Source organism: Delphinus delphis, chromosome 5 (genome assembly GCF_949987515.2).
Source record: "Delphinus delphis chromosome 5, mDelDel1.2, whole genome shotgun sequence".
NCBI classification, from domain to species: domain Eukaryota; kingdom Metazoa; phylum Chordata; class Mammalia; order Artiodactyla; family Delphinidae; genus Delphinus; species Delphinus delphis.
The window spans coordinates 2339814-2361307 of record NC_082687.1 but is presented as its reverse complement, the minus strand read 5'-3'; the positions used below and the strand labels follow the sequence as shown (position 1 = coordinate 2361307).

The window sequence follows — 21494 nt, the reverse complement described above, 5'->3', positions numbered from 1 at the left end:
AGTGAAACATAGACAGCTGAACCCAGCATCTGAGATTTTATATTCACAATCTACATTCAAAGATAAACACAGAGTTTATAGCAGTACATGGGTTTTAAAAGAATATTAATAAGCATATAACAGAATTGTTATATAGATCTACAAAATAAAATTCCAATCTTAAGAATCTTGAAACACTTATAGTCTAGTTCTTAAGGCAGCAAAATGTCAGAGAAGCTAATTTCTCTCCACAAATCTAAGTCAAAAATCATGGCACAAGTAGTCATTTGGCAATGCTCCCAACAGTTTTGGACATTATTGTATCACCTGGACTCTCACTGATCTCTATCACTTATAAAGGGAAGTAGGTAAAATGGCCACGCTGCAGCCCTGGTACTGAGATACTCAAATGTAATTTCTATTTTTAAGAAAATAGTCACACTAACGGAAAGCATTAACTGTTATTAAAAATGGAAAAGGTTAGATCCCCTCCCTTACTGAACTGTTTTGGCGGCTTCCCCTTGCTTTTATTAGCGTAATGTATGAAATCCTTCACACACTGTGAAGTTCAGGCCCACCTTCTCACTCTCTATACTAGAGCCACATGGCCCTCTTTTCGTTTCTTTGTGCAAAAAGAGCTTCTTTCCGTCACCTCAGGGCTTTCATAGATCCTGTTTCCTCTGCTTGCAAAGTTCCCTCCACACCATACCCTTTGTCTCTTAAGGCACAGTGAATCTCAGCCCAGTGTTACCTCCTAGAAGACTTCCCTCCTTCATCCCAGGCAAAGTCAGATGCTCCAAAGCAACACATTCAGTCAAAGAGCAAGGGGAGGGCCAGATCCTAGAAGGATTCCACCATATGTTACTCTGATAGTCTAACATGGTCACAAATTTGGAAGGCAGTTAGGCTTATCTTATTTTTTAACGTATTTTTTTGTAACACAACTAAATTGCCTTTTCCAAGAAAATGAATATTCTGTGTTGAAGGGAGAATTTTGAAGAAAGATGTCCTCCTGAATGAAAAATATATTAATTAGCATCAGCTGAACTGAGCCGGTCATGCCCCTCATATTTCCTACAGGCATCTGTTGATTGTGCTCATTGGTCATTCTACTTTCATAATCGTGCATGTTTTCCTTCTGGGAATTCAGAAAAAACACAGTATTAATGGTGCTACCAGAAGTAGAAGTAGTTGAGTTTAGTGTTCATTGAGAAAAAGGAGAAATATGAAGAATGGTCTAGCCTTACTTCTCTCTAAGAATTAGTATCAGCCATACCATCATATCTTCGCTTTATGGAGCCATTAGTATTGCATTAACTAGTAAATTTATGTTAATTTCTAAGTGTTTTTGATGTCTGAGTCCTTTAGCCACCTAATCACAACTAGAAATAAGTGTCTCTAAAGTTTTATTGAATGATAAAATACTCATAGACTAACAGCGTTTAATTATATTTCTAACTTTAAGCAATGATGAATATAAAGTTTCATCTCATCTCCATTCTCTTGACAGAGTGAGTAAGTCAATAGTGTTTCCGTTTCTTGAAATGTACCTCAACCCCACTTTCTGCCTGGTAAACTCTATTCCTTGAAGGCCTACCATGATCTCCCAATCGAAATTATTTTTTCTGCAATTTTTTTTTCTCATAACATCCTGTTCTGTTCATTCATAGTATTACCATTACTATAACTGCATATTAATGTAACTATGAAACATCATGGCTATTCACCTTGATGGGCATGTCTGTTCTGTTTAACACTACATCTTGGATCTCCTGCAGTGCCTGTCTGGTAAGCATCAGACACTCAGGGAAATTCACTGAACAAACAACTGGAGGAATCCAAGCCAGCCAGCCAAGCAGTACCCATGTGTGACCCATTCATACATCTTCCCACCCCTGTTAAGACAGGTACTTCCTCCTGCATGCTCTTAGACCACATTGCATTACAACTTGTAATACTGCAGTGTTTATTGTGTGTGCACATTTTCCTTCCCCTTTAAACAATGAATTCAGAAGGTAAAGTCAAGACCCTTACCTTTCTTGGCATCCCTCATTCCAGATACATACAATGTCCTCAATAAATCCACACACTCACATAATACATTCAAATAAAATATATGTGCAAAATACTGTGTACATTTTGAATGGATGTCCATATGGACATTTATTTAATCACGATCATATATTTGCTACAAAAAATTTCATTCCGGGCTTCCCTGGTGGTGCAGTGGTTGAGAGTCCGCCTGCCGATGCAGGGGACACGGGTTCGTGCCCCGGTCTGGGAGGATCCCACATGCTGCGGAGCGGCTGGGCCCATGAGCCATGGCCGCTGAGCCTGCGCGTCCGGAGCCTGTGCTCCGCAACGGGAGAGGCCGCAGCAGTGAGAGGCCCCCATACCGAAAAAAAAAAAAAAAAAAATTTCATTCCATGAAATAATGCCATTTGCAGCAACATGGATGGACCTAGAGATTATCATACAAAGTGAAGCAAGTCAGACAGAGAAAGACAAATATCGTATAATATCACTTATATGTGGAATCTAAAATATGACACAAATGAACGTATCTATGAAACAGAAACAGACTCATAGACATAGAGAACAGACTTATGGTTACCAAGCGGGAGAAGGGGTTAGGGGAGGGAAGGATTGAGTTTGGGATTAGCAGATGCAAACTATTGTATAAAGAATGGATAAACAAGGTCCTACTGTATATCATAGGGAACTATATTCAATATCCTGTGATAAATCATAATGGAAAAGAATATAAAAAAGAATGTATATATGTGTGTCTGCATATATACATATATGTGTGTGTGTATATATATATATATATATATATATATATCTGAGTCACTTTGCAGTACAGTAGAAATTAACACAACATTGTAAATCAACTATGCTTCAATAAAATAAATTTTTAAAAAATTCCATTCCACTCATGCAGCTTAATATCATCAAAACAAGCAACCCAATCAAAAAATGGGCAGAAGACCTAAATAGACATTTCTCCAAAGAAGACATACAGATGGCCACGAGGCACGTGAAAAGATGTCCACCATTGTTAATTATCAGAGAAATGCAAATCAAAACTACAATGAGGTATCACCTCATGCCAGTGAGAATGGCCATTATCAAAAAATTTACAAACAATAAATGCTGGAGAGGGTGTGGAGAAAAGGGAACCCTCCTGCACTGTTGGTGGGAATGTAAATTGATACAGCCACTATGGAGAACAGTATGGAAATTCCTTAAAAAACTAAAAATAGAACTACCATATGACCCAGCAATCCCACTACTGGGCATATACCCTGAGAAAACTATAATTCAAAAAGAGTCATGTACCCCAATGTTCACTGCAGCACTATTTCCAATAGCCAGGACATGGAAGCAACCTAAGTGTCCATCGACATATGAATGGATAAAGATGTGGCACATATATACAATGCAATATTGCTCAGCCATGAAAAGAAACAAAATTGAGTTATTTGTAGTGAGGTGGATGGACCTAGAATCTGTCATACAGAGTGAGGTAAGTCAGAAAGAGAAAAACAAATACCATATGCTAACACATATATATGGAATCTAAAAAAAAAAAAAAATGGTACTGATGAACCTAGTTGCAGGGCAGAAATAAAGAGGTAGACCTAGAGAATGGACTTGATGACATGGGGTGGGAGGGCGAAGCTGGGGCAAAATGAGAGTAGCATCGACATATACGACCGAATGTAAAATATTTAGCTAGTGGGAAGCAGCTGCATAGCACAGGGAGATCAGCTCAGTGCTTTGTGAGCACCTAGAGGGGTGGGATAGGGAGGGTGGGAGGGAGACACAAGAGGGAGGGGATATGGGGACATGTGTATGCATGTGGCTGATTCGCTTTGTTGTACAACAGAAACTAACACAGTATTGTGAAGCAATTATACTCCAATAAAGATCTATTAAAAAAGTAAAATGGATAACCAACAAAGACCTACTGTATAGTACAGGGACCTCTGCTCAGTGTTATGTAACAACCTAAATGGGAAAATTATTTGAAAAACAATAGATACATGTATATACATAACTGAATCACTTTGCTGTACACCTGAAACTATCACAACATTTCTAATCAACTATACTCCAATATAAAATAAAAAGTTTAAAAAAAAAGATTAAAAAAAATTCCATTCCATATCGTCCCAGTTTCTTTTGTAGTTTCTCTCTTCTAGTTTTGGAAATAATTATTTTCATATAGGCTTTCAGCAACTTGTATTATGATGAGTCATGAATGCCTAAATTTTTAAAACAAAGACTAAGAACTATTATCAAAATTCAGTTTTAATGAGAACCTCCTCTGAAATTCAAATGAGTTGTTAGGCTCCCATTTGAACAGAGGCCTTCGGGTTAAAGACAATCCCAGCTTCCTCTCCGGAGACAAGAATCAAGACTGTTCTACTGAAATGTTGACCTCTCTGATATAAAACATTTAGTTTGTTGTCATAACAAGCTAGTTTTATTCAGTTATTCAATATTTCATGAGAGATCCATTTTGTATATCTTAGGCCCTGTATTATTCTATAACAATTAAGGGTTCATCAAGGTTTATGTTTGCAAAATGCTTTGTTTTACAGATTAGTGAATCTAATTTTCTCCTCAAAGCCTAAGAAGGGCCAAGATATGCATACTTAATTGTGTATTTTTCCTCCAATCCTATACTATTCCAAGGAATAATTTTATATACATACATTTGTGTATGTAAGTGACATACATAAACATATAACATATATATAATTATTCCAAGGAAAATATTATAAATGTACATTTTCAGCTGGAAAAGAAGCAGAAACCAGTGGAGGAGGCCTTAGGCAGTAAATCCTGATGCTTTTTAGCACCAGCTCTGGTCACCTACCCTACCTGCATAACATAGTGGATTTTATTTCTATCGTGTGGAAATCACTTCATGGCCGTCCCATCCTGAAAGATCTTAAAAGGAAGCAAGGTGATGTGGTGAGCACAGATATCTCTGGTATCATATTATTCTTTAAAATAATGCACATTAATACATCTAGTTTACTTTTCAAGCAGCAAGGACTGCATATATCACTCCTACATATTTTTTTTCATAGATTAATAGTTTCACAGTGACACAAAATCTACCTACTCAGGAGGAAAAAAATTACTTCTTGGAAAAATAAATACATGCTTTTTCTGAAGACCGAAATCCACTCCGACAACAATCCAGGTTTTGCACACCACACTATATCCTAATGTTTGAAGTACTCCACGTCTTGCCGAAGAATCCATGAATTACTCACTTTTCCCTTAGGACCCAGACTATTTTCACTTCATGCCTGCCCATTTCTTTCTCTCTTAACAGCTCAAAAGAACTGAATTTTAAATTTCCACTTCAAAATTTAGGACAACACGACAGACCACACGATCAGGACCTGTATATTGCATACAGGTAATGGTTCGTGTGACGTGCCAGCACTGCTGGGGACGCCCTGCTCTTGCTGAGTGAAGCCAGGGAGAAGGTCACCGCTGATCCTTGCCGGGTCCTCCACGGGCCCTGGGGAAACAACCTGCTGCTCAAGCAGCGCCCCGAAACGCTCCCTGCAAACGCCGAGGCTGCACGCACGCGCTCGATTGGGCGCCCTAGGAAACAGGCAGGAGCCCACCTGGTCCACGATGTCGTTGACTTTGTCCCGCTCACAGTCCAGGATGACCCGCCGCTCCTTCTTTAGCTCCAGATCCTGGAAGAGCGAGCGGTAGGTCTCATCTTTCTTGTCATTGTTGATGTTCCCCACGTTGATAGCAGTCACTTGCCACTTCTTTTCGGCAGCGGAATCCAGCACCGCCTGCAGGGTGGACAAGCCTAGGAAAGCAGAGAGACAGGGGGGCTGATGGCAAAAGGCTCGACTAACGGAGAAGCGCGCTGCGAAACTGACACGCATCTGGAAGGCTGCTACTTTTCTGCAACGAAGGGATACTGACGCCTCTGAAGAGCGACAGCTACGATCCTTCGCAACACCCGCTCGTTGCCACTTCGCATCCAGAGCTCTTTCCTCTACCTGGGAAAACTGTACCCCCTTCATTCGGGCTTCTCAGCTGTTTTCTTTTGGACATTACCAAAGTGTGGTGTTTTAATACCTCTGGGGTTTGGGGGGTTTTGTTTGTTTGGCCACACCGTGCAGCTTGAGGGATGTTGGTTCTCCAACCAGGAATTGACCCCGTGCCCTCCGCAGTGAGAACGCCCAGTCCTAACAACTGGACCGCCAGGAAATTCCCTACCTCTGGTTTTAATGAAATCAAAGGACATCCATTCTTTCTTGTATAGAATAGAAAAAAATATTTCTTTATATATGACACGCTATCATTTCACATTATTATCCTGAAGACGGTGAGTCTATTTTCAGTGAGATGAATCTAGGTGGGTCTATGCGAGTCTGAAAACCAGTCATCTCTGAAGCTGCTCGATTTCCTCCTATCGTTTTCTGGTCGGCAGTTGTTGTTATTTATTTATTTTTTTCCCTCAGCCTCTGTTATATCATTTTTGTTACTGGGACTAATCCTGTAGAAATTAAATGTTCACCTATTAACCACATGGTAGCAGTTAGTTTTCTAGTACACATTGGTTACACTTACTTAACTTCCCAAATGTGAGACCACTTTACTTGTCATTAGTAACTTTGTTTATAGCATCATACGACTTAGGTCATATCGAAAATTGTATTTTTGTTTTTAATTGGTCACACATTGCCTCATATGTAGGATTGGGAGGGAAAACAACTTGGGAACATCTTTCCTAAAGTTAATGCTGCAGTTTAGCACTTGGAAAGCTAGTATATAGACTTGTCTTCCATGTCACTTCAACTCTTCACAGCCAACCCAAATTCATCATTTCTATGAAGAGCTTAATGAACAACAAAAATCAAGGCTCCTAAAAGAATTCAGAACTCATCACATCATCTTCTTTATTGCAGAAAGACAAGAATATTGGACCCTTTTTACCCATAAAATCTGGGGTTTCCCTAATGTGAACACATGACTCTAGAAGCTTAATTCATGTTCTAAACTTTATTGAAATCTATTTATCACAGCAAAAAATATGCGTATTCTAAATGTTGTTGAAAATTACCTGAGCCTGGAAAATATCATTAAAATTCTCATTGATTCCATATTGCCAAGGGTATATAAGATGAGCCTAGAGCACCTTGTGGCCCCCCAAAGCAGGAAGCTCTCCAAAACTATCAGCCTCGTGTCAAAAGACCCAGGAGCAAATTTGATGAGAATCACTTTAAACAGAGATGACGCAGTTGGAATAGCAATAAAAATAATAACTGCAGAAGGCTTAAATACATACATTTTCTAATCCATAGATTAGTAATGATATTTAAGAAAAATATCTGATTGCCTTTGATGGATGCTAAGGAGACAAGCTATTATTTTGAAAACTGGTAAATAAAGGTAAAGAAACAAGCGTTTTCCCACCTTTCCTATATGAACTCTACTCAGGGTAATAGTTCATTAAGGGACGGGTTTTTTGGAAAAACTCCAGCTAATAAATGAGGAACGAATATAGATTCAGAATTACAACCAATCTTGTAACACCTTGTGAATTAATGACTCAAGGCAAGAACCGTTAACTGCCGCTAACAAAACAAAAAGAGAGATGCGTAGAAGTTACGTGCCTTCAAATGGGGATACTCAACACCACCTATGAAAGATTCATGCCAAGAAGTGAACGTGAACCTCAGCAAGGATCTAGATCTAATTACCCTTTTATAACGAATACATGGCAAAGAGTAATATGTTAATCAAAGTCCAGACTGTGGGAATCTCTACATTACCTTATAAAAGCCTAAAGAGATATGTTAACCAACTGGATATGTGGACCTCACTTTTATCCTGATTCAAACAAACTGTGAAAAAAAAAACAGATGCTGCTAGTAATGAATTACTGTTAACTTGTCTATATATGATAATGATATTGTAGTTATATTTAAACCAAGAGAATTGTTCTTTCAAAATATAAACTGAAATATTTATAGCTGAAATAATAGGATGTCAGTTATTTGCCTCAAAATAATGGTCAGGGGCTTCCCTGGTGAGGCAGGGGTTGAGAATCTGCCTGCCAATACAGGGGACACGGGTTCGAGCCCTGGTCTGGGAGGATCCCACATGCCGCGGAGCAACTAGGCCCGTGAGCCACAAGTACTGAGCCTGCGGGTCTGGAGCCTGTGCTCCACAAAAAGAGAGGCCGCAATAGTGAGAGGCCCGCACACCACGATGAAGAGTGGCCCCCGCTTGCCGCAACTAGAGAAAGCCCTCGCACAGAAACGAAGACCCAACACAGCCAAAAATAAAATAAATAAATTTTTAAAAATAAATAAATAATAATAATTGTCAGGAGCAGGATAGAGATAAAGCAAGTTTCCTCTTACCCTTCACTAATAAAGCTGGCTTAAGTGTCCTTTCAGGTCTTCTTCAGGACACATTATTCTGTCCATGTTGTTATTTTAAATATTTCATAATGAAAATTGAAAATAATTTACTTTTATTTCAAACCGAAAAGTCGAACGATAAATTAAACTTGAAATGAATTTTGTGGGGTTTTTTTTGGGCAAAACAACAAAATTCGTTTCCTCCATCCAGTCTTGTAACAAAAAATACAGGGTACTCAAGAATTACTCAAGGGATAACTTAAACAGAGACCACATGCCATTGTCAAAAATCTATTAATGATAAAACTTCTTTTAAAAACTTCACAGATCACCTATGATTTCCGTTCACTGTAAGTAAATTAAATCCTTCCAGGATGCATTCGAAGTCCTTTTCCCGTTTTTCATCATCAGTGAAGACAGAACCAAAGTTGATCATCATGATCGACGCAACAGCTATCAACGTGCTTGAGAACACTTATTAAGTTTATTCAGTTTTTTTTCCAAGTAGGAAAAAAAGCTAATTTTCTAAACCTTTTTCACTGTCAAAGGTCCTACTTTGCCACATTCCAGTCATGATGCGACTCTTCCTTGTCACCTCTTTAAAACAACACATCCATGGGTGGTGTTCTACATACTACATATTACCATACAGCACTTATACGTGAGCTTCCTTTCTTCCAGGTAATCAATCATTTCATGTTGCTTTCATTTAACTATGAACTTAACCACATACCAAGTTAAAGTTTCAAGTGGTGATGCTCTTGACATTCTGTCCTATCCTTTAACACATATAACAAGAAATTTTAAATATAAATGCCAACGTATAAAGGAATCTCAAGTGATATTTCTAACTTAACATGTATTGGCAGTTCACCTCGTCCAAAATATGGAGAGGATATATATATATAAAATCAATAAAATGCATTTAAAGAAAGAGCTGATTCAAACTCATCCATTTTATGTATCAAAAAATAACTCACAGTTGGTGTGGATTCTGTTATGAAAACTCTTAGAACTAATATTGTGTAACCTATGAAACCTAAAAAAAAATACATCCATTTATTAAGATGCTAAACTGCCCAAGTGGTACGTAATCAGACAATGAATTTAGTTTCATCAGAAGACACTGAATATTATTCAGTTATCTCCTAAGGACAGCCAGAAATAATTCACCAACCATGGCATGACCTGTCTCACATTTTGAAAAGACTGCTGTCCCATGCTTATTAATCAATATTCTCCGATTTGTTTTATTTTTGGAAGTAGCAACGGACTCTCTCAAATACTTTCTCAACTTGCTCTGCCCCTTTCCTATAACTAAGAGTTTTCTATTATGTCTGGTTAGTTTAAAATTAATAGATCATTTTAAAATTTAAAAAAATCACTGAAAATGCACATCACAAATAGTAAGGTGAAATTAAATTATTCATACACAACACAAACTGATGCTCTTAGCCTCTTGGTAACATATTCCAATTAGGAGAGAAAGTATTACCTCTTTCCCTTCCACACAAACTAGCCTAGAAGTATCTTTATAAATACACTCATCCCTTAATTCAGAATATAAACTTGTATGGACACTGGGAATTCTATGTAAGTATTGGTTTGTTTAAAAACATTAGTAGCTGGTTATTCAACTCTAATATCTGTACCACTAAATCAGGACATTTATATCCTGGTTTAATTTCTTACTATTTTATTGCTTATGACAAAGAGAACTTGAGATATACCGTTGTTCATCTACAAATAGAAAAAAAAATTGGAAAATTAACTGCTCTTCCTAAGAAATATATTTAAAATATATTCTGAAAAACCTCAAGAAGGGCTTCCCTGGTGGCGCAGTGGTTGAGAGTCCGCCTGCCATTGCAGGGGACGCAGGTTTGCGCCCCGGTCCGGGAGGATCCCACATGCCGCGGAGTGGCTGGGCCCGTGAGCCATGGCCGCTGAGCCTGCGCATCCGGAGCCTGTGCTCCACAACGGGAGAGGCCACAACAGTGAGAGGCCCGCGTGCCGCAAAAGAAAAAAAAAAAAAAACCTCAAGAATATGACAGGAGTATAAAATTCAGTTCTACACTCTACTAAATGCTCAGACTTCTGGATAAAATAAAGACTAGCTAAAGTACTGCTACTTACTTCTGTATTATGTTACTTCTTCGAGTGCCTAATTGTTGCTGGACTAGTTACAGCTGTACACCCTATTTATAAGCTGACACTCTCCCTAAAACTCTCTCCAAGAACCATCAGTTGTTCACAGTCGCATCTTAAGCTACTGCTCCTAAGCCTGTGACAAAATTACAGAAAAACCTTCAGCCCTGAAACAGGTGGAGTCTAATGCCTCAGTTTGCACGTTAATAGGTGGAATTAAAAGTGACTACTGCATATAGGTATATTTCACTCAGACCATGTCTTTCTTCTTGAAAATATTTTTTGTTCCATTTAAAATTCACAGCCCTTATTCATCTTTCAGGCACAGAAATTAATACTTTATGATCACTAAATCACAGCAGCACGTCTAGGCCAGATTAGATTAACATATATTTCCCTCACTGACTTTCTCAGGAACATCATAAAAGCAATTTATAATCTGGAAGCATTTTTATTCCAGGCATGATGCCTTTTTTGAACTGGAATCCATGTGCCTTTCCTTCAGGGGACGAATAGTGTGGTTCAAAGTTAAAACCGAGTTATAAAAGCATTAGTTCTGGTTTTACCAACTGTCTACAGAAATGTATGACCTTACCTTATGAACACTGACGCAATAAATAAAAACCACATTTTGATTAAGTCCTGGTTCAAATGTAGTACATGTGAATCCAAAGACAAACCTATATTGAATGGAGTAACATAGGCAACCCCATGATTCTATATCTCCAAGGTGTTGAGAATCCATCTACCTACTCTCCCTGCCATCTACCTCCTCTGTCCGGAACTTTTAGGAAGGGTGTTGGGTTATCCATTGAGGAGTGCCAGGCTGCTGCCACATGACTGGGATAAAGAGAAGACACCAGCATTCCTAAAGGGTCACACGGCACCAGGTGAACAGTTTCAGCAATCCTCTCACCGGTAAACCTGGAATAGTCAAAAGCCTATACAAAGATCAGGACGCATCCATGTCTTCCCTCGTCTACAAGTGGGATGTAGTCTCCTGGACTTGCTGCTCGGCCTTTGGATGGATAGCTGGAATCGGGAAAGGTTTCATTGGCAGTCCTAGTTAAAACCAGTGCAAAGAAGAAGCATAGAAAAACTGCGTCCTTTTCATCTAGCTTGTATTCAGTGCAGAATGTTGGACAGCCATTCTCATGCTTGGGCTATTCAAAAGAACATCAATTCATATAGTTAGAAATTAAAATTTAACAGCATGTTTACCTGATCTAGACTCTCAGAAAATTAAAGATTATTAAAAACAAATCCTTACGGTCAAGGACCTGGAAAGAGTGCCATATCAAAAACAGACAAAACTCTTTGAAATTGAGGCACATGGAGACATAACTTGAAAGATCAAATCATGGAGCCTATTTTTCAAAGCGCTCATAATATAGTAAGGGCACAGATTCATTCTCAAGTCGTGTAACACAAAAACAAGGAGGTACTTCCTTAAAGTGTAAGAGAAGTGGGTTAAGGACCATAGGGCGAAAAAAACAGTTCATGTGGCAAATGTATGAATAAACGTTTTAAAATGTGATATGACAGCAAAGCTATAACAACTGTAATTAGTAAGAAAAAATCAGAGAGCAAACACGCCATTTCCACGAGTCAAGTAAAACATTACATAAGGGTCTTTTGCCAGTATCTTGAGTCTTACACATTTATCTCTGAAAATAGATTCAGATGAAAAGCCAGTGTGATACTCTTCATATTAAAACATGAGTATCCATTTGAAAATATCTTGAAAATGTATCCATAATGTCAGTTCTGGCTTTAATATATAATTACTTAATGTTATCACTGTAATGTTGACCTCTCCACAGATGCACTCGAACTCAAATCAATTTGTCTAATTTAATGATTGGAGATTATCACACCATTTCAATTTCATTTAATATTCATAAAGTGTTAATAAAATCATTAAAGATGTGTCAGGTTCTTTTCACAAGTACATAAGTCCATCCATCATCATCCGATCCATAGTGACGCTGCAGTGTGTCCCTAAAGTGAAAACACCGCCTTGCACCTAGTCAAAGAGTAGAGAGAACTCACCTCTGATCCTTCAACTTAGCAAGCAAGATCCAGGTTCTAATACCATCTCAAACTTAAAATACACAGATGCTCAACTCATTCAGTTATTAATGCTCTTTATTGACATCAACTCTGTGCTAGCATTATCTTAAGCGCTGTATGTAAAGTTAGGTGTAGTCGGTACTGCCAGGGCATCGCCTTCCTGGGCTTAGAGCCAGACCTTAAATTAAAAGAATAAAGCTTAGTCTGTGTGATTCAAACAGTCCCTAGAATATACTGGGAGCTCACTTCTTGGGTGAAAGAATGAACATCAATATTAATTATAACTTGTGATAAGTACTATGTAGGGAAAGAAAAGATTGCTTTGAGAGAAGATAACAATACGAAATGCACCTCTGCGGGAATGTTATATAAACTAAGACCTGAAGGAGAAAAATTTAGAAGTCTGTGCAGAGATTCAAGGTGAAAGAATTTGGCGCACCTGAGAAAGTAAAAGAATATTCGTGAGATGGGTTTAGCCTAGTGAGTGAGAAAGGCAGTGGTATAAGTGGGCAGGAACCAGATACTACAACACCTTACAGTCATGTTAAGAAATTTCAGTTTTATCCTCATTATAACGAGGAGCCACTGAGGTATTTTAAGCAAAGGAGCAATGTGGTCAATAAAGCATTTAAAAGTATTCAAAAAATAGAGCTACCGTATGATCCTGCAATCCCACCCAGAGGAAACCATAATTTGAAAAGATACACACACCTCAATATCCATTGCAGCACTATTTACAATATGCAGGACATGGAAGCAACCTAAATGTCCATCAACAGAAAAATGGATAAAGAGGATGTGGTACATATATACAATGGAATATTACTCAGCCCTTAAAAAGAATAAAATAATGCCATTTGCAGCAACACGGATGGACCTAGAGATTATCATATTCAGCAAAGTAAGTCAGACGAAGAAAGACAAATATATGCTATCACTTGTAATGTGGAATCTGAAAAGATGATACAAATGTACTTATCTACAAAACAGAAACAGACTCACAGACATAGAAAACAAACTTATGGTCACCAAAGGGGAAAGGTGGAGGGGAGGGATAAATTAGGAGTTTGGGGTTAACATGTACACACTACTATATATAAGATAGATAAACAACAAGGACCTACTATATAGCACGGGGAACTCTACTCAATATCTTGTAATAACCTATAATGGAAAAGAATCTGAAAAAGAATGGATATATGTATATTATAACTGAAGCACTTTGCTGTACACCTGAAACTAACACAACATTGTAAGTCAACTATACCCCCATATAAAACAAAATTAAATTAAAAATAAATAAAAGCATTCAAAACTTCTGGCTCCTTTACGGAAAGTGGATTGAAGAGAAACAAGTACAGAAATGGAAGGATGAAGGATGAACACATGGGGCTGTCCTGTCCTGGAGTCATGACAATGAAACAGAAGAGCGGCTAGAAGTAAAAGACGTTTAGATGGTAGAAATCCTATGAAGAGGAGACAAGAGTTAAGGAGGACGTAGCAGAGGGCAAGAGGAAGATGATGATAAGCCCTGTATCTCATTTATCAGAAGGATGGGCAGAGGGCCATCCAGCACACCGGAATCCGTATTTACTCTCAGCTGTTCTGTGTTTGAGTTGTTCACTCCCCATGTGTACAGCAAGGCTCTCCCTTGTCAGAGCAGCGGGAAAGTTGTTGGCAGTCTTTCTTCTCAGTGTCTATAGTTCTGACTGGCTTTTCCACGGAGCCTTTTCATTCTCAGGACTGGAGGCCGGGACAGGGAATCAGACACCAGGCTGGAGCATGCTAGGCTGTGATTGCTGTAGCCAATGTCTCCAGACTGATCGTGGCAGAGGGCTGGCAGCTGGCTCCCCGCTTGGCCGCCCTCGCAGGTAAGCAAGGTGCCCTCTCCTGGTAGAAAGAGGCTTCTGGTTTTCACATGAACATTTAAAGCAAGTTGCTTTGTGGACGGGCTGGTATCTATTAGGTACTCTGGCAATGGTGGTTGTCAATACTTTTCAGTCTGTGGGTGGATACTCTCTCGAGAAAAATCATCTACGTTCATGTGCACAAAATGTTCATTCGATGTTACAAAGTACACAGACCCACTGAAGCTGAATCACAGACCCAGGAATGGTTAGAAATATCTGAAATTCTATGACACGTAAGTCAATCAGGTCCGCTAATACCAAACTTCACCACAAATGATGCGGGAAACACAAAGGAAGGACCCTTACCCCTGAAATAAAAACTAATAAAATGAGCCAAGACTCTAATCCAAAGCGTCTCCTCGTAAATAGCTGTAGAAGAGCTGTGACAAAGCACAGGTCTGCTGTCAAAAGACCTGAGTTCAGCTGAACCACACGTGGGTGGCTCATGAAAAAATCAACTTCTCTGAGATTCAGGGATCTCATTCTAAAGCAGGGTTAATAACAACGCTCCCTGCCTGATAAAATCTTTGCATGTGGAAATATTTAATGTCTATAAATTTCTGTAGACGTTCTTATTTATAGATTTATTCAACTCTTACTTAAACCAGTTTTCAAGGCCGTCACTTCACTGACCCTGGACTGGGAATACAGTCATCCTAGGGTCTTAGCTGCTGGTACCAGAAAGTGCTTTGTGCCTTACAACTGAACATTCGGGCGTTGTGTGAACACAATCTGTCTCTGTAAATGGTACATCCACAACGTTTTTGCTTGTTTGTTTTACTCTAAATATGTTACCCAGGTTTTGAATTGCATCACTCATTTACACAGCATAATTAAGGCAAGTTACCCTTGGACTTCAACACACTTACATAGCCCTATAAAGTCACACGGAAGTATCAAGTGTGGGCACTGAATCTGACCCATTACAAAGGGAGAAGGATATTGTCACTTACCTCTGTCACTGTCATAGAGGTATGCAAACTTGTCCCATTGGTAGTACTCAATCAAGCTGAGAAGTGCTCCTTTGAGGTCTGGTCGCATCTGAATGACAAATGGATGGGTACCATCTGTCGGGAAGCTGGGAGTGATGAAGGATACATGGAGCGTCCCACAGAATGACGTGATGGTGTTTACAGACTTCTTGTCATAAAATCCAAAAATTGCATATACTCCTCTTGAAAACTGGGAGCAGACTAGAAGAACAGGGGAAACAGAAAGGATAAATCACATGCATTTGCTTGAAAGTAAATGCCCTTTTGCATAAAATACAAAAGAATCAACGTATTGAAAAATACAGAGAGTTGATATCAATAATTCATCAAATTTTTGAGCGCTTATTTACTTAACACCCCACTTGAGGAATTCAAAGAATTATAAAGCATTAAAAAATAATTCTGGCTATGGGACTACATGAAACTTAAAAGCTTTTCCACAGTGACAGAAACTGTCAACAAGTTTGAAAAGGCAGCCTACTGAATGGGGGAGGAGATTTTCAAATCCTACATCTGATATGGGGTTAATATCCAATATGTACAAATAATTCGTACAACTCAACTTCAAAAACAAAAACAACCCAATTAAAAAATGGGCAGAGGACCTGAACAGACACTTTTCCCAAGAAGACATACAGATGGCCAACACATACATGAAAAGATGTTCCACATCAATAATCATCAGGGAAATGCAAATCAAAACCGCAACGCGCCATCACCTCACACGTTAGAATGGCTGTCATCCAAAAGACAACAAATAACACATGTTGGCAAGATATGGAGAAAGGGGAACCCTCGTGTACTGTCGGTGGAAATGGAAATTGGTGCAGCCACTATGGAAAACATTACAGAGGTTCCTCAAAAAATTAAAAATAGAACTACTGTACAATCCAGCAACTCCACTTCTGGGTATTTTTCTGAAGAATAAAAAACCCACTAATAATGTACCCTAATGTTCATAGCAGCATTACTCACAATAGCCAAGACATGGAAGCAACCTAAGTGCCCATCAATAGATGACTGGGTAAAGAAGACGCAGTGTATGTACACAGGGGAATATTACTCAGGTATAAAAAGAAAAAACTCTTGGATAGACCTAAAGGATATTGTGCTAAGTGAAATAAGTCAGACAGAGAAGGCAAATCGTGTATGCTTTTATTTCTATGCGGATTCTAAAAAACGGACAAACAAAAAAGAATAAACATAACAAAACAGAAACGGAGTCATAAATACAGAGGACGAACAGATGGTCACCAGAGAGGAGGTGAGGGGGTGAGTGAAACAGGTGAGGGAGCTGGAGAAGGACAAACTTCCAGTTTCAGAATAAATCAGTCACGGGAATGAAACGTACGTTGTGGGGAATATAGTCATTAATACTGTGTATGGTGACAAACAGTAACTAGACCTATCTTGGTGATCATTTTGTAATATACAGAAATAACGAATCATTGTGTTGTGCACCAGGAACTAACAGAGTGCTGTTGGTCACTTACACTTCAAAAACAACACTGATGTGTATAAAATGGATGACTAATAAGAACCTGCTGTATAAAAAAATAAATAACATAAAATTTTAAAAAAAACCAACAAGCAAACTCATAGAAAAAGAGATCAGATTTGTAGTTATCAGAGGTGAAGGCTGGGGGAGAAGAAACTGGATGAAGGTAGTCAAAAGGTACGAAATTCCAGTTCTACATGATAAATAAGTACTAGGGATGTAATGTACCGCGTGATAAATGTAATTAACACTGCTGAATGTTATATATGAGAGTAGTTAAGAAAGTAAACCCTAAGACTTCTCATCACAAAGAAAAATTTTTGAATTTTTCTTTTATTTTGTAACTATATGAGATGAATGTTCACTAAACTTATTGTGATGATCATTTCATGATGTATGTAAGTCAAATCATTATGCTTCATGCCTTAAACTTATACAGTGCTGTGTGTCAATTATAACTCAATAAAACTGGAAGAAAAAAAAGAATATATACACATTCTTATTTAACAAGCCATGGAAGTATAAACATATTTTAGGACAGCCCCATAAAAAAAAGAATACAAGTAAAAATCATTAGTTATAAAGAACAAACTGCAATTACCTGGGATTTATACATATTCATAATAACTCATTCCTTGTATTATCTGATATTTTTAAAGGCTTTATCGTGCTAATAACTCTTTTATATACAAGATCGGCGCGCTCATGAAAAGTTCTAATGCTGAGCAAAACCTCTTTAAGAGAAGATGGATGCAGGGCTGGTACCACACACAGAAACATGTCACCCAAAAGGGACATCTCTCACCTTGAGAAACGCAGTCAAGGAGCAATTGTGTGAAGCTCAGAACTCCTATTTTTTTAAGCTTTCCCACGGACTTAACTCATCCGTGTTCTACTCCATGCAACACAAAGAATATTATCAAAATACTTTGGCATAGAATCATCGTTCTTTAAAAAAAAAAAAAAAAAGACAATATTCTATTTGGAAGTCCCCATCACTCCCACAATCCCTTGTTCTCTACCAGTACTTGTATTTCAGTGAAGGACCTTCTCCCAATCCCTCTGCCACAGTCAGACCATCACTAAGTCATGGTCATTCTAATACCTAAATATACTCAAAGGTGGTCCCCTTATTTCTCTCTCCATACCAACCATCCTAGTTCACTGATAGCATATACCATGTATCTTGGGCTTGCCTTGTGGCCTGGCATGGTACATGAACTCATTTATTTCTTATGCTAACCCTCGAGGTAGGAAAGATTATTATTTCCAAATTACTGATAGGAAAATTGAAACATAGGGAGATTAAGTGACTTACCCAAAGTCAGACAGCTAGTAAGAGATGCTGTATTCAAACCCAGACAGGCAGAGTCAGAGTCCACACTCTTAACTAATGGATAATATTGTGTCCCTAACTCGGATTATTGGAATACCTACCCAACTTTCCTCCTTCAACCAATTATGCGCCTTCCATTCACTTCTCCACAATATAACCAGAATAATTTTTTGAAACACAAATTTGATCCTATCTCTCTGAGAAGTAAGGGTTGCTTTGTCCAAGAATAAACCCTGCAATGCACAATACAAACCACACGTGGCACAGCGCTTAAGACAACCAAGTCTGGTCAACCACATGCTTTGAGGGAATGAATAGCTGATATCTTTAAATCTCAAAGTTCATTTCGATCCGAAACATGAAAGTCAGCTCTCCAGTAACATAATCTAACGACCCAAAACATAATACCAGGCAACCTTGTAAATTTCTTAAATCTCATTTAAAGGATAAGGCCAATACTATCATATTTCATTTTATTTTACTCACAAAAATAAATGGTCTATAGGAAAAGTAGATTTGTTTAATGAATAAGAGCATTGCTAAAATACATAGATTTGGATAGCCAATTGCAGACAATCAATAAGTGATGGGCAATAATTTTTAATGACTATCATGTGATATGAAATGAAAGGAAAGCCAGATTGGCCAGTTCTCTGAGTGGCCCTTATTCATCAGATGTTTCAATTTTCCTCTAAATATTTATCATCTTCAACTCACTTCTGCCTTTCTAACATAAGACGTTTCCTGGGATTTCTAGGTTATGTCTGTGTAATGGTCGACCGACATCTTTACTAACAATCTTCTGCAGAACAGACTAATATGTCTCAGAAAACAGCTGTATGTATTCCTTTACATTTACTCTAATACTTTAACATAAAGCAAAGATGAGATTCCCGACTTTTATTCATATTTATGTTTTTGTCCTCATCTGAGAACAGATGTTGAAAACCACCTTTAATGTGTTTGACTCTGCTCATTCCTGACTTACATGAGAAATCCCTTTCACTATTCAAACCCTTCTGGGCAAACTCCGCCGTGATTTCTTATTTTATGCACAGATGTATGCATCCTGACGTGCATATCTTAAATCTTAAGCTTGTTCAGAAATTGTTGACTCCATAGGACGTATAAAAATGAGAAGTTGCTCTAAAATGCTCTCTGGGTCTGTTTTATTTCATTTCCTGCAAAGTGTTGGCATGTCGTCTAAAAACTATAGGGATATCAGGCAATATGATTTATTAATGAGACCTCCACATCCATCCTCAGTGAAACCGCCTGGTAAAGGAAGCCACTGTTTGATTACACAGTCTGAATAAGAAGCCATATCTTTCATTTCCCATTTGTTCTAGACTCTGGAGTGAGTTGTCAAGGGGCCTCCTGGCTGTCGTGACCATCTGGAAACACCTGGCGTTGGCCCAAGCATGGGCACGAGCTGCACGAGACTTCATCAGAGATGAAAACTCACCTAACTCAGAAGGCACCTTTTTGCATGCAGTCCAGCTAATTCTCCAACGACCATAATTGTGGAACCATGGCCGTGCCCTCCTGACTATCTCAGCCACCTCTCAGCCTTTTCCCCTTGCCCGTTATCTCATCAGGGCACATATTCAATTGTCCACTTGCCTACAGCTTCTATTTTCCTAGATATCTGTCTCTGTGTCGCTTTACCACACACACAATGAACAGCCATTTGGTCGGCATTGCTCACCTACCCTGACCTCATGTCTGTCATTCTCCCTGTCCCCTCAAATGATAAGGATATCATTGCGTTTACACCCAGGACTCAGTCAGAATGCTGACCCGAGCTAAGGTATTTTGCTTACCCAGTTTGCAGTGACCACCTCAGGATGAAAATCTGAGCGTTGTATTCCTAACACTCCATCCCCCAAGTACCAGCGTGTTCGCGTGCTAATGCTGACCTTCTCCCCAATACAGCACAGATACAAGACCCTACTGACCTGAGACACAAGAACATTAGTTCTCTACTTTGAAAGGACTCCTCCTTTGATTAGAAATGAAATTACTCTTTTTCATCTCTACCTTATTCTCCAGCAATACTCCAAAATTCAAAGTCATTTCCCTAACTTATATCCATCCTCAAAGAAGGAAGATTTACTAACACTATCAATATTCAAATCATGTGTCATAGCTCTGGAAACAGTTTCAAAAGAAAACTTTCTAAAATGAGTTAGATAATATCCCACCCCATATATCGTCACCTTGTTCTGTGTCACCTCTGGGGGCAGAGGAAGGAGGAGAAAGCTGTCAGTTTCACCTCTAGATTCATGACCCTATGAAACACTATTACAAATTTTTGAATAATTATGCTAATTAGTATTAGATTTGCATGTACGTCTTAAAACTCTAAGCTAAATGTAAGGTTGTTCTCACTGAGCACGACTTTAATTAAATATTTAATATCAACTTTGAGAAGCTCAGCAAAAGCAGGTCCTTTTAAAAGATACTTTAGGGCAAACAGCAGAAATGACCATCTCCTGGGTGTAGATAACTTGCTGATTATTCCACTTTTTATTACAAGCCCAGGTGATAAAAGCCAGTAGCAATGCTGATGCGGTGCCTCCAAGTCACATCTTTTTCTCTCGGGTCATTCTGCTCATTGGTGCTGCTAACGTAGCACACTCCATACAGTCTGGAGAACCCTGCATGGTTATTTAGTAGAAAGAGAGAAGAACAGAGCCTGATGTATTTTTGTTTAACATTTTTTTATATTTAGAAGTTGCCATTCATTGCTGTGAGACCCACCGTCTGCTTCATAAGCAGGAACGGTGCTTTGCAGTTTGTGCAAAGTCTTGTGAAAGCTTCATCACCAAGCAATCCTGAGCTCAAAATCTGGAGAGCGAAGAAAATCTCTCTCATCGTTCATCACACAACTTCTGGCGTTATCTCCTTGTAAACAGGGACCCCAATTTTACTACTGAAATCTCCCTTAAGATCCCCGAGTCACTAAACCTAATATTTTTTTCTCAGATCTAGCTTTCTTGGCCTCTTTGAATTTATTAATCAAAAACTTGATTCTATGTTTCCATACAAAATTTAAAATTATTTGTTCTCGTTCTATGAAAAACGCCATGGGTATTTTGACAGATATTGCCCTGAACCTACAGATTGCCTTGGGTA

The 21494-nt window shown here is 38.6% G+C and overlaps 1 protein-coding gene across 4 annotated transcripts in view; it reads right to left on the bottom strand.

Moving 5' to 3' along the window:
• Positions 1-21494, bottom strand: part of GRIA2 (glutamate ionotropic receptor AMPA type subunit 2) — a 151053-nt gene that overhangs the window by 56110 nt on the left and 73449 nt on the right. For all 4 annotated transcript variants that reach the window (XM_060011926.1, XM_060011924.2, XM_060011923.2 and 1 more), the window contains exons 3-4: positions 15484-15723; positions 5637-5833 (exon numbers count right to left, since the gene is read on the bottom strand). In XM_060011926.1, coding sequence (XP_059867909.1) covers positions 5637-5833; positions 15484-15723 — 437 coding nt within the window. The remainder of the gene's footprint in view (positions 1-5636; positions 5834-15483; positions 15724-21494) is intronic.